At 35.7% G+C, this 14,388-nt stretch overlaps 1 protein-coding gene across 1 annotated transcript in view; it reads left to right on the forward strand.

Annotated features, from left to right (window-relative positions):
• The first annotated feature begins 724 nt into the window (after positions 1 to 724).
• The window catches only part of LOC139133854 (synaptonemal complex protein 2-like), a 30,904-nt gene continuing 17,240 nt past the window's right edge, over positions 725 to 14,388 (forward strand). Inside the window, exons 1-17 of the mRNA XM_070700614.1 lie at positions 725 to 834; positions 1,908 to 1,937; positions 2,275 to 2,412; positions 3,041 to 3,164; positions 3,509 to 3,612; positions 6,444 to 6,554; positions 7,134 to 7,222; positions 7,519 to 7,696; positions 8,485 to 8,537; positions 8,921 to 8,966; positions 9,214 to 9,321; positions 10,037 to 10,100; positions 10,535 to 10,713; positions 11,634 to 11,738; positions 12,278 to 12,376; positions 13,006 to 13,159; positions 13,600 to 13,854. Coding sequence (XP_070556715.1) covers positions 1,917 to 1,937; positions 2,275 to 2,412; positions 3,041 to 3,164; positions 3,509 to 3,612; positions 6,444 to 6,554; positions 7,134 to 7,222; positions 7,519 to 7,696; positions 8,485 to 8,537; positions 8,921 to 8,966; positions 9,214 to 9,321; positions 10,037 to 10,100; positions 10,535 to 10,713; positions 11,634 to 11,738; positions 12,278 to 12,376; positions 13,006 to 13,159; positions 13,600 to 13,854 — 1,828 coding nt within the window. The 5' untranslated portion in view covers positions 725 to 834; positions 1,908 to 1,916. The remainder of the gene's footprint in view (positions 835 to 1,907; positions 1,938 to 2,274; positions 2,413 to 3,040; positions 3,165 to 3,508; positions 3,613 to 6,443; positions 6,555 to 7,133; positions 7,223 to 7,518; positions 7,697 to 8,484; positions 8,538 to 8,920; positions 8,967 to 9,213; positions 9,322 to 10,036; positions 10,101 to 10,534; positions 10,714 to 11,633; positions 11,739 to 12,277; positions 12,377 to 13,005; positions 13,160 to 13,599; positions 13,855 to 14,388) is intronic.

The raw sequence follows: 14,388 nt of genomic DNA on the forward strand, positions 1-14,388 counted from the left end.
TTTTCCGACGTATAGAACTTATTTTGTAATTACTACATGGCAGAACAATGTGTTCTTCATTTACGTGGAAGAAGAGCAGTTTATTTCACTAAAATGTGGTGAATTATGAAGAAATACGTCCCGCGTGTCAATAGCCAACTTTTGTCTATTGACAGGCACCTAAAGTGGCTCTGCACCATTTTTCTACATTACCGATACTATCCCATACTATAGTACATGTATGTTTTGTGTGTTGAATCTGAGGCAGCCTCAGATTAAGATTCAAATTCGGAGAACTATGTAACCACTGACTAGAATGTACGAAAATGAACAAGCATTAGTCGATGGTAGGGGTGGGATATCACTTCTTTGACTAAGACAGAAGTGGATCAACGTCCTTTTTTTCCCGTGGCATTGGTACAGATGCTGCCTTTGTGCAAAAAAACCCGTAACTTTTCTATCAGTAAGATAGGAGGTCTTTTGGTCTCGTCTCGACTCGTCTCGGTCCGGGTTTTCTGACTCGCCACAAAAGACCGTGGTTTTTTCACATCGAGATACAATCTTTTAATGATCTGATGGGAACAGGTACTTTCTACCAGATTACGCAGCATCAGTAGATTACGTAATTGTGCATACTACGTACAGCTGTACATGGTATGTGTACAGTTGCTAGGTACTAGGTACTTTTTTCGGCGGATGGATTTGGGAGCTATTTTCCCGGCTTTGGCGGCCATTTTAAAAAAAGTTCAACTCGGTTCAGGCTACACGGTCAACCGGCAGGGTGAATTATTTTCTCCAAAAGCAGAGTATCTCGCTACCTTTTGGACCAGGACGTTTTCCGTTTTGTATCATAAGGTTTGCTAATATATATCGTAACACTCTTCTTTCGTGATGTAATCAAAATAGTCAAAAATTGTAAATATTCCATAATCACTTGCATCTCTGTGCAGACGACAATTATCATCGATGATCGAGTACCCAACTCCCAAGGCATCCCGGGGTGCTTCGTTTAGACTGTATACAGTATAGTATTGAGATTCTGGCAGTACCTTCGTCTATCCAGGTTTTTGCGCCAAAGAGCGAACAGACCAATTTGACTGAAAACGTGATTGCGTTTTCCCCTATGATTTCGCGGCTGTTGTTACGAGGGACTGAGTGGCAGATTTCTGACCGCGATACAAATTATTTCACCATTAAACCAGTACTTTCTCTGTTGTCGGACAATCACTGAGTTAGACGGACAAGTAAGTTCGTCTCTTCGTGGCCGTAAAAGAGTCTCTTCTTGACGTCCGTGCCGAATTACACTTAGATATGCGAATGACGATTTTTTTTTCTCGAAAAGTGGGACAATTTGTACATATCGTTGCCATTATTCATCTAAACGAAACCGACTACTTAGGCAGGCTAGTCTTCGCAAGGAAACAAAATTACATTTACATGTGATGTATGTACAATCATTGCAGCTATCTCTGGAAATAGCTCTGCATGGCAGGGCTGTGTGTTACCGGCGTTATGGGAGGCCGTATAACGCCGGTAACACACAGCCCTGCCATTCAGAGCTACCTCTTGGAAGTGCAGAAGATGTTTGTCACTGACCATGGTCGTCCTTCATTTCGTTTTATCTGAAAAATTTATGTATCCAACAATATTACTTTGAGATTTTATCATTGTTCAATGCACCTTTAGGATATGTTCCGTCTGCTTTTTTTAAAGAGGGATGCCACCATGGTTACTTCGGGAACAGCTTCACCTGTGGGAAACTGATTTAGCATTTTCAAGTTTTCATCTTATTGAGCACTGTAGTAATTCGTATTGTATCCGATTACTGATGAAAATGAGTGGCATTTTTCACGCACAATGTGATCAAACTTTAGCATTCTATAACAGTGAATTCTGCAAGAATGACTAATGATATGTTTCTCTCACAGAAAGTCAAAATGAAAGACCCAGAGTTAAGGGTGAGTTGATTATATTACACATTTCAAATTTTTTCAACAGAGTATGTCTTTAGAGCCATACACAGCATTAAGATACATAAATAGCATACTGTGAAAATTTTGTCATGCTATATCATGTCTTGATGTAAACTATGTAACACTATTGTGCTTGCATATGCTCCTGCTTTAGATGCGACTTCACCTAAAACGCCCTCATAACACATTCCCGTGTGAATTCCAGATAAATAAATATCCATGACTTAAGTACAAAGTATATTTATCAAACAGTCATGAGGAAATACACATATAACAATTATGATTCCTGTGATTTGTGATATTTGTATTTTATTTTTCCCAGTTGCAATCACTTCTTTTGAGCTCTAACAAGGGATGCAAGTATATCAGTGAACTTCAAGATTACATCAATGGAGAGAGCTCAGTCCCTCAGAAATGCAACATTGCTGTCTGTGACAAAATGAAATCCAATATACGTCAGGTAAGATTCATATGAAAATCCATATTATGAGGCTGTCTAACATTTCCCCAATTTTGTTGATATATCTAAGTCTCCTTCATAAATATTTCAGAAATGCAAGATTGCTGTCTGTGACAAAATTTAATCCAAGATATGTCAAGTAAGATTCATGTGAAAATCCATATTAGAAGGCTGTCTAATATTTCTCCTAATTGTGTTCATATATATCTAAGTCTCCTTCATAAATATGATGTTAATGTTAATTGGTATGTGATATCTTACCCACAAATTTTTGAAAGGGCTCATTATGTATAAGACAAAAATTTGTGTTTCAGTGTTTATACAAAATATTTTCAGCTGCAGAATCACTGGAGGTTCTAGAGGATAAGAGAGCCGCCCTGGTTGGCTACAATGAGTTTTGCAGCACTGTGACATCACTTCAGCTAAACCTTGTGTGAAGGGCTGTAATTATCAGTTAAATGTTGTGTATATTTTGCTATATAGTTTGAATTGTATGTGGAATGACTCTGATTGGGAGTAGTGTTGACAACACCCCTGCATTATGAAACTAAAATTGAAAGCCTAAGACTTTTAGAAACAAAATATTGTGAAAGGATTTGCGATATTAACATTTACTTCTCTACAATAGGGACTTGAAACAGGAAACATTCATCAGGTGTGTGTGATGTTAGATGTCATATCCTCTTTTGCAAAGTTTGACAACTCAGAGGGCTTGCTGTTTTTACTTGAGGCAGGCATTAGCAAATATCTAGGTAGGTTTCCGTAAAACAGGAAGATTCTTAACATCTTTGGGGTCTTTTTTGTGTGTAAACATTGTGCTTGATTATTAGTAAAAGAAATCACAAAGTTGAGAGTTTACATTTATGTCCATGAAAAGGAATAATTGCAAAGGGTTTGATGCAGTAGTCCTGATGATAAAGGTTTTAAATCTCTGTAGCTGTTGAATGGGAGGAGTATACTGTAATTTTTTCTATTTTTGTAGCAATACTTGATAATAATAGACTACCGTTAATTTTGCTGTCTCAGCATTTTATAAAATATATGTAATTTTCTGGCAATCACATATAGTCTGCTTACAAAACTTTCCTCTTTTTAGTGAGGATATTTGACAAGGCAAGCCATTTGTTATCAAAAGCAGATGAAATACATCAAAAAGTAACACCAGAGCATTTCATGGAGAGGATATGTGACACCATCACAGTAAGTCTGTGAATTTTCAAGTATTTTTCCCTCGAGCGTATGTAAATGATTAGGGGCATGGATGAGAGGTTCTGTACTGTAGGATATCCAATTTAAATATGGAATCTAACATTAACAAAAATATAAAACTGGTTGACTCACCAGTCTTGATGATTCTTATAACCCACATCATGACATAATATTTTCATGCATGGTTGAATATTTTGTTTCTTGAACTGGCCACAAGAGTCAGGTTAAACAACTATAGGACTTACAAAGGGCGTTAGTCTTCACAATTTTTATATTTCCTTTTTGACAAAAATTGTAAAATCATGCAAACTTGAAAGAAAATGGTTTTTTGCCTGCCAAAATCTGAAGCTTTCATGACAAAACCATCAGTACTGACAATGTTTTAGAATTTCAAAAAAGGAGCCAACAACAATTTATATTTGTTGGTCTGTCTGTGGTTTTGTTCAGAACATTGTCAGTGTTGTTACTCTCAGCTTTCTCAAGTGAAAGCAGCATAGTGACATTTTTGATGTGTTTTTGTTTGTTGGAAAAAAATGAATTCCTTTCAGAACCATTCATGAACCCAAATAATCTTGACATAAGATGTGTCAAGTACGGTATCTTACTCTGTTGTATGCCAATGCAGGGATAGAAATACTTTTTTATTTCTTGTGGCAAAAGTTTGCCACCGGATATAAAATCAGGTGGCAATTATGAAAAATCTGGTGGCAGTTTAACACATCATGTGATCGGTATAATACAACATTTTGTCATTATTGCTACATACTCATTCTAATTTATAAATTCTTGGAAATATGGTGAGTACACGTCACAAAAAGTCAACCCATACTGCAGGCCTCGAAAAAAAAAAATTTCAAACTTACAGTGGGACACGTGAATTTCATTTTTACTTGGCCGAGAGGAAAAATTACTTGCCCTATATTTCTAACAACTGTACCAGTAATTTGTAACAGAGAGCAAGAGTTTGACCATATGAAGTGAATTCAAAGAGTGAAAAAACATATTCGAACATGAACTACATGTACATCTTGTTAAAATGAAGGACTATTACCAAATCTGAAATGTCGCAGAAGAAATGTGAGAATACTTTAGTCTTTTCTGTAGATTTGGCCATCTAGAAAACATCTTTGAATTTGGAATTTTTCCACAACCTAATCCAAATTAAAATCTTTGCATAAGAGTAATAAGATTGTGTGATTTACAATGTGCATGGCTGGCTGCTGCTCTTTACTATCAAGCTGAGATCACAAACAACTGCTCTGCTGGTGTCTATCTGCCAATGCATGCGCACATGCACATCTGCAACCCTTTTACCTGTTTACATGTTTGCTCACAGAGCACAGCAGTCTTTCACAGTTTTATTTTGATAAATGTATTCGTCAAGAGAGCAGATAAAATTCAAGTTTCGTTTCCGTTACTCTTCAGTGCAGATTTGTTTTCTGTAAGTGAGAGCCGATTCCTAACAACCAAGGTCACGTAATTTGAAACTGTCTGCATCTCATGTACTACGTAGCTGCAATGTATGGCCTCCTTGGTCGGCTGAGCCCATTTTGACTACGATGTAAACTTGTAATTTTTCAACTGGGTGTTGATTTACGTTGAACAGTAAGCATTTGCCGAGATCCATGGCTTCGAATAAGTTTACATCCATTTACCAAGCACATGGTGCAATTACACTATCGCGTGAAGCCAATCGACTGTCATACTACTCATACACTTGCACAAACAGAATGGCAACCACTGTCAAGAGCATACCACTTCACGGCATACACATACAGAACAGTGAGTTCACTCCGTGTCGTCGTAGAGAACATGTCGCAAAACTCTATTTTTACGACTTTTTGTGTTTTACAACAGCAAGAACGATTATTTTGCGATGTCGGGCGGATTTTCAAGGGTTTTCAGAAAAACTTTGGAGAGTTGAAGGACTTACAATGATTGTAGGCGTGTACAGACATAATGAAATACGTTTTCAAGCTTGAATTGTCCAGGGCTTAGTTAATTCACCCGCTGGTGCACTTGCCCATCGGACAGGAAGCATATTGATTTTACTTGCCCGAACGCAAAATTCACTAGCCACGGGCGTCGGGCGATAGGAATTTTCGAGCCCTGTACTGACTAATGAATTGCAAGTATTTATTATTATTTAATTCATGCAGGCTGCAGTTTGGCTTTGTTTTCAAAATGTCACAACATGCTTTTATCTTGTGCCCTATGACTGCATATGCGGCTATCACAGAGGGCAACAACATGTCAAGTGTAACAAAAGCTGCTGTCATCGATATGGAGATTAGCCAATCACAAGTTTGGATTCACGCTATCTTTTTATTCATGCCAAAATGTCGCAATTAGTTCGGTTTTTTTTTTACTAATGAGTTTTTCCGCCGTCAGACAACGCGTGTTCCTTCAGTGTTCCTTTGTTCAAGCCGTGGGATCGATGACATGATGACCCAAAATTTAGTGGCAGAAAAATACCACCAGAAAAAAAAAATGGTGGCAGATTGATAGTTTTTGGTGGCAAATGCCACCATTGCCACCGATTATTTCGAACACTGCAATGTTTTCAGTCTGTGGAGTAAGTAAGCTTGTTGCATATTTGTGATAATCAGCAGAAATATATACTTTCTTTCATTATGTCTTTTATCTTTGTGCAGAGGTTAAGCTATGTTTTGTCAGTCACCTTTTCATCCAGTTACAAGATGCTGAATAATGTAACCATTTCAAAAATGAGACAAAAATAACAGAATATCCAATGACAGCAACTGCCTTTTGAAGTACTCTTCATGCTCTGTTACTTACACACATTTTTACTGTTCATGTAGGACATTGGTGAAAACTGCTTGAAAGGGAAAGCTGTGATGGTATCATCATTCACAGAACTCCTGATGGAATTTGCAATTGACACCAAAAACAGCTTTAAGACAAGAATAGACGTAAGTTATGACGCTCTTTAGTAAGCAGTTCATGTCAATCACTGATTTCAACTTGATAAGGAGTTCATTTTGGCATGTGCAATTCTTAAGTCTCAAGTAAAGTGAATATTAATTTTGTAAGCTTTTGTGTTTGCTAGTTTGTGCAGCTGTGAAATGCCATCGTTCAATTACAATTAGCCAAAAACTATTCTACAGTGAATATATACAATTTTCAATGAAGACATGTAGAGCTATACCCAGCAGAAAGTATTCAAGCAACAATTATTGTTACAATGTCCTAATCCAGGATAGAGGCAAGGGCAGCTGCTCTGTTCCATCAAGGAGGAAAAACAAAACAGTTTGAAAGACATGGGAAGGGTGAAACATGAACAGTTTGAAAGACATATATGGGAAGGGTGAAACATGATTCAGAGTTGTGGAATTGCATATTACCTGCATCAGTGTATGCCTCACACTTGAACAATTGTAGAAGTCACTCAAGAGAGTGGAAACTTTTCATGTTAGACCGTTAGCTTTCAATTGACATTGATAAACAACTGTTGTAGATGGTTTGGATGAATTGTTCCTTCCTGTCCACAGGTGCTGAAAACCTTGAACCCATTACTGGAGGGTATTGAAAACAACGCCAAAGAAATCTTACAGAAGACACCTGATACATTTAAGCTAATGTAGGTGTAAATTATTCTATAGTCTAACAAACAATGCTGCAAGATAATGCAAGCAGTAAGTTTCTAAATTACTTATACATTAGTGTCAACAGGATAAACCTGCAATTTGAATGGACCAAGATACAAACAAAACCACTTGTAGAAATGTACATTAAAATGTGTGTATTCTAGTATTGGTGTGCCTTCTTCAGTATCTGTTTTTCATGGAACACTGCAGTATTCAGCGTATGACATTTTATTTTGTATTTATTGTGCATGTTGCGCAAAGTTTTTTATTTTTTCAATTCATTTTGTAGGACATGTCTTGCCAAGTTGTTGTACACAGCAGGTGACTTTGAAATGCAAGTGTCTATCATTGAGACACTCTTCCGCACCACAGTGAAGAAAAACAGAGCCTTGTTTGCAAAAAAGTGGTTTCATGGCAGTACAGAGACTAATGAATTTGCTGCAATTAGAGAGAAGCAATTTGAAACTGTAAGTCACATCAGGAGTAAACTTGTGATTAATATATTTATTGTACATTAATTTATTGATACAACTGTAATCAGCTTAACACAAGCTCTTCAGAGAATATTTCAGTCAATTATTGAATTAAGCTGCTTCAGTGCTGGCAATGCAGCTACACGTGTTGCAGAAAACTTTGTTTTATCCAGATGGAAATCTTTTTATGCTGATATATGCACAAGTTGACATACTTTGGTTACTACAGGATGACTTTCTATCTCACAAGTTGCCTATGGATGTATGTGCATGGCAATGCTAAGTCTCTTTCCTAACAAATTTTGAACAATTGTATTGTTTTGTTTAGCAAAGTTTGACCTGCATTAGAGAGAAATGAAATGAAAGACTGATCATTTCTCCATTGAATTTTCGTCTCATCCAGTTGCCTTGCCCCAGCAATGTTTGATTTCTGTTATGGTTAAATTATATGAAATGGTTAGACTTGTACCCCCTTTATATTTATAATGAAAACTGTGGCCGTAACTTTACTTATATGTATACCATTTTGACATGTGTAAATAGTGTTACTGATTTACTCCTTTGTGCCGTCCTCTTTTCTCTAATGAAGTCCATTTCATCTATGGAGTTCTACCAAGTCCATTTCTTCTATGAAGTTCTACCAAAGTCTGGTGATATGACTTTGAGATCCAGTATTTTAGTTACCCAAGATCAATGCTATTCAGCTATTTCTGTATTGTGACCAGATCTTTCCACAGGGAGATTAGAATAGAGTTGTAAATGTGTAATCTTTGATATTACAGGATTGTCGGAATTTTTTGAACATGCTCAACTCATCTATGGGAGATAAACAAAGGTATTTATCTATCTAGCTATCTAATTCCATATTCTCTTGCAAATCAACACTTGCAGACAATTCCTATCAGTTACTTCTGTTCTTGTCAGTGCTATTCCATCTTAGTTAATTCAGATTTGTTACAACATATAAAAGTTGAATATGATGTTTTTATACTTCAATATTGTTGAAATAGGGAGTCATGGTCACATTAATTTTGTTTATGTCACTTTTTTGTTGTCTGTGAATTGTGTTAAGAGGTGTTGATGATATATCCCCACACTTGGTCATATATGTTCAAAGATTAATGAAGTTAGGTTGGAAGCTGAATATCCAGCCCCCCAAAAAACATTTCATTACCATACAACTTTATAAAGACAAAATTTGTATCTTTTTTTCCCTAGGGTCTATTCTTTGCCCTGCATTTCAGCAATTCTTGGTAATACACAGGTTTGTATATGTTAGAGTTATATTTGTGAGTGTCATATATTGTTTGATTTGTCTTTTACAGCCGATAATGATTGTGGAAATATCTCGGCCCATTGAAAAATGTGAAAGAGGTTCATTAAATCATGTTTTTCAGTGACAGACGAATCATATATGTGAACATTCCATTTGAAATAGAATGTCAGGAAATGATAGAAGTAAGAGGACATTGTGAAAAGTACACTGATTTGTTGTTGGTTGTTTGTTCCAGCTACAAAAACCAGTTGATGAAAATTTGTCAGAGTTCTGGGTGGATTTTAACATAGAAAGCCAGTCAATGACAATGTTTGTCTCTGGGAACCCTGATGATCCTGTAGAGGTATGTTCAATATTATCCTGACAGAAAGTATTCCACCCCTAGATAGATATTATTTGCAGGAAAGGCTAAACTTAATGAATCTGATACCTCAGGGGTTATTTTGTTAAACCAAATTTTCAGGATAAAGAATAAAGGGAACTAAGCCATTATTTGATTCCCAGAAAATGTATGATTGGAAATGTTAAACTTGATGTTTCTCAATTTGAATATCTTGAATTTCCCTCTCAAGGTAAAACTGTTTTGTATAATTTGCTTAAAATTTATGATACTTTGTCACATGATGAATTTTAAAAAGAATAATGAGGGAGGCTTAAATGATAGTAAAGACATGTTTTTTAAGCATTTGACTGATACTAAGCAAAACTAAATAGCACCCTCTAGTGATGCAGTGTGAGCGATGACGAGTTTATATGATGTGATGAAATGTTTATTGTGAAAATATTTTTATGTGACTATCTTTATGAAATATCAGACCAAGGGATATAGTAAATTATGTCTTTATATTGGTCTTTGAAAATGTACAAAGTCACATGACAATAGGGAACAGAATGTCATTTGTATTCTGTCCAAATATGTTTTTCAGTGAAGTCTGTCACACATTGATGTAATGAGTGTTGATCAGAAATACCCAGAAGTCAATGTGTACCCGCCTTTTCAAGATACCTTTACTTTTTCAAAACTCAAATAACCAACTTTTTGACTTTTTGGTTCACAGTCTAGTGATATGTGGGAAACAATAGCCATTAGAAAAAGTGACCTTGTGAACTTCCACATCAATGGTAAGAATATCTTTGTGTTGATTTCAAGTTATCAATATATTGAAATGTTGTCATAAATTTTGATTTGATTTGATGACCAAAAACACCTGTTTTTTCATTGTGCATTGTTTTCAGATGGTATCTGTAATTACAGTGGTTGTGGTGGTAGTTGACTTTGCACAAGAATTAAGCTGCTTTTTTGCATTTCTGTGTTAACATCAGATAATATAAGGTGTTCAGAACTCCTTGAGTATTGCATTGCAATGAGATGAGCAAACTTAAAAAATGTAAGATGTTACAAATACATGTAAATATTTAATTGCAAGCATGAAAGTTCTTTGATGGCTTCACTATTTTTGTTGTTTCACAGAGGAATTTCCATTTTATGATTATAATTATCGTTAATGGGAATTGAATTATGAAACACTGAACAATTGTCTTATTTCTTTCTCTAGAAATTCAAGATGTTAATGAACTAGTTTTAACCTTGTCTGTACCTGCCAGTGAACTCTTTGAGTTTGTTCCAAACGTCCATTCAACACAAGTAAAAATCACATTTGCTGACAAATTTCCACTACGTCATGCTACTGTAGCATGTTTTGGAATTGAAAAATGTCAACAGTCTACTGAAAAGGTGAGAAAGAGTGATTCTTTGTTCCATGTTGCATACTAAAGTTTCGGTCTAAACTTAGATTCGCTGAACAGATGTTCATGTCTCATAATCACCTGTGCAGGGCTTGAAATACTTTTTTTCAAACACCTGTCCACGGGACAAGTCAAAATAAAAAGTACCTGTCCCAGTGAGAAAAGTACCGATCCAAAACGGCCTAATTTATTCTGAGAAACTATACTAATTTCAACTCACCTGAGACATAATGTCTAGAGAAATTGAATGTCATTTTACATTAGTTTGATAGGACGTCTTTGACAGAACACAGTGAGTGAATCCGGGAAAATTCAACAAACTCATGTCTGTACCATATGCAAATTAGTGTAATAGCCCCCTCGGTGTCGAGATAGCCCTGAGAATCTCTCAATCTGAGAGATTTGAGACGTGACCTTGGATAAATCAACATGGCTGCCTCCTGTAAACAGTGATTAGATATTATCGAACTTTCTTTTACTTTTTTCTGACAGGTAAATATCCAAAAAATGATTTTCAAAATTTTAAAAGGTACATAAATTTAAACTTATGAATATTTGCTGTAGTCAATAGGTTGAAATACTGGCTGAAAAAACCTACCTGTCCACTTGGACAAGTACTTTTCAAAACTGCTTGTCCCAGGCCAAATTTCACTTGTCCGGGACAGGCAGACAGGTATTATTTCGAGCCCTGCTGTGTATTCATTTGTTCTTACATGTAAATGTTGGTGAAATTTGAAAGGAGTAATTGATGATATCTGAATTATGAAATTAAAAAAGTTAAACAGCAACTTATGAATATTCAAACATTGACAATAGGCCGTTTTTCCTATTGTGAAAGTACAGAGAGCAGGTTGACATAGTATAAAGTGTTCATATATTTTGCTGAAGTATCCACTGGTTCTCTTGTAGTCATCCATGAAAGCATCAGTACCTGCAGACTCAACTCTGATGAGATGGAAAAAAGACGATGCAGCATCTGTCAGCAGTGTGGTTTCAAATTCTCCCTACCAGCAGGTATGAATTTTGATGTTTCATACATTTGAATGATTGTACTACCATTAAAAGTTTACACTAGTGACCAATGTTTAGAAACACGAATTTGCAAGCATAATTCACTATCGTATACAAGATTTGATGGGTATTTCACATTTACTTTATCATTTGACTCAGCCAACTGAAACGTAACATTGTTTTGCTTCCATTTACTTACATAAAATTTCAAATATCTTTATGTAAAGATCTAACAGATTGTGAAAAACATTGAAATGATTGGTGGCTAAAAAGTTGAAATATCTTTCCATGAAAACCTGACATTGATTAAAATATTGAGATAATTAATGGGTAAAGTAATAGAATACAGAAAATGTCTTAAAATGAGGGGGCTGAATGATTGTAAAAAAGTCATTACCATTAATTGTTCCAACCTATACTGCTTACCAAATTCAGAACATTGAGAAGTGAAATAAACTGTTTGAGACAGGCAATAAATAATTTATCATTAATCATCAATTGTAGATATCACTGAATGGTCATAATCTGGTTTTTTTTGACAGTCTGTTGATACATCTGGGTCGGAATTCAAATCAAGTGACAACCATTTCACCAATGGAGTCGGTGACTCTGAAGTAGTATATTCACTATCATCCAGAAAGGTAGGAAACAATGCTAGTGTTCCAGGTACTACCAAATTAGATCATAGACTGCCACTTGTCCAAAAATCACTAAAACTGCCTCTAGTCCAAAATCATCTATTGCTTAGAGCAAGATTATTTTACATAGGGCAGATGCATCTCTCATATAGTTGAAACTTCTCATTAAACAAGCAAATGCCATCAGTAAATGCCATCAGAGATGAATGCCATGCTACTAGTGTTAAACAATGCATCATTTAGTGTCATAAACAGCTACAATGCTTCTTGTTGTGCTGCATCTGTAATATTTTGAATTATGGATTTAACAAATATTGTCATGTACTGTCATAACAGTGAAAGAGTTGTAAAGTAACAAGACCCTCTGACATGTAACTTTTTGATATTTCAGTATACATAAAATAGATAATTAAAACTCTTAAATATGTTTATTCAAGTTTTTTCTGAAACATGACACATCTTGGGTGTGGACATTTTCAGCCTGTACAATCTATTGTACATACAGGTCAGATCAGTGTAAATCACTACCTATGAAATACTGAGAAATTGCCATTTTAATAGTATTTTTCTCTTCCCATATAAGTAGATGAATAGATATCTGGTATGTTTTTTTCTTTTCATGCGACTAAAAGAGCTCTGGTCTGCACAAAGTGTCTGTCCCATTAGAGATAATAGTCACACCACGCAGTCAGTCAGCAGTGAAACTGAAAACACCGACCACAAAACCATCCTCAGCTGTCACAACAAAGTCTGCCAAATGTTACAAAATATGTGCTTCTGACTCTGGTAAGCTCCGACAACATTCTATATTTCAGTTTTCTATTCTAGGAAAAAATAACAAAATAGTTGTAGAAAATATTTAAACTTTTTTCAGTCCTAATCCCAGCCCCGGTGCCCTAATGTCATGGCATATGGAGGTGTTTTTCTAAAATTAGCAGCTTGTTCTAAGAAGTTGAAGTCGGACCATGTTGCTGTTGAAAATAAATGATATTTTTTTATGTGTATCCTCCATAGTAGTTACTGCTTGGTCTGTTTGTCAGCTAATATATAATTTCTTCAGAACCTTTACTACTATGCTGTGATTCATTATTTTTGTCAAATTTGTTATTTGTTAAAAACTGTCCTGTTAACAATCAGTAATGGGGAAAACTGATAAATATTATTGAAGATATTTATGGCATTTCTGTTATTTTTTACACTTCTCATTCTTGCAATGTGTTTTTCAGAGATAGCATCCGCCAAGACTCCTGACAGGTCCAAGCAGAGACCAAGTGGTAGAGTGAAGACACCACTTCAATTGGTACAAGCTACTGATAGTAGTGACCATAGCAGTGACATCAGTTCTATTGCTGCAAAACATGTACAGCACAAACCAATATCAAAGATGCAGCCAGCTACAAGTCCAAGCGAGACATCTATTAGCAGCACTACAGAGTTTACTTTCAAAGAACCATTACCAAAACAAAATTCAACAAACCATGGTTAGTTTGTCTGTTTTATCAGAGCTTTGAACTACGGTATATCCCCTTCCATGTTTGTCTGTTGCAACTGTACCTGCAATCGTACACTTTAGCGATATTCCTTAATTTGAAGGGAAATGAAAATAGTTAAAAAATAACGGGAGAATATCAAGTTGAACTTTCACAAATTTAAGACTAGAACCAGTCCAACTCAGCAAAGGCAGGCTGTGTAATTACAATGCTTACAAGTGATTGATTTGGGCTTCACAGAATTCAATCATTGCAAACTGAATCAAACTTTGGCAGACTTCAAGAATGCATCGCTTGATTGTCTCTGTGACAGAAAAGCATTATAGCAAACTGAATAACAATGGAAAGTGATGTGTAATGACATTTGTGATGCTTTCCAGTGACCAATCTGAAGACGGCCAGTGATTATCAATGATTTGCAGACCCTAGATTCTAGTTCACACCTTTTTTGAGACCCCCTCAGATAGTAATTTGCATATCTTTTTCACTGTTATTGACAGCTTTTGTTGTATAGTTGCAGATTCT

This window comes from Ptychodera flava, chromosome 5 (assembly GCF_041260155.1).
Source record: "Ptychodera flava strain L36383 chromosome 5, AS_Pfla_20210202, whole genome shotgun sequence".
NCBI lineage: Eukaryota > Metazoa > Hemichordata > Enteropneusta > Ptychoderidae > Ptychodera > Ptychodera flava.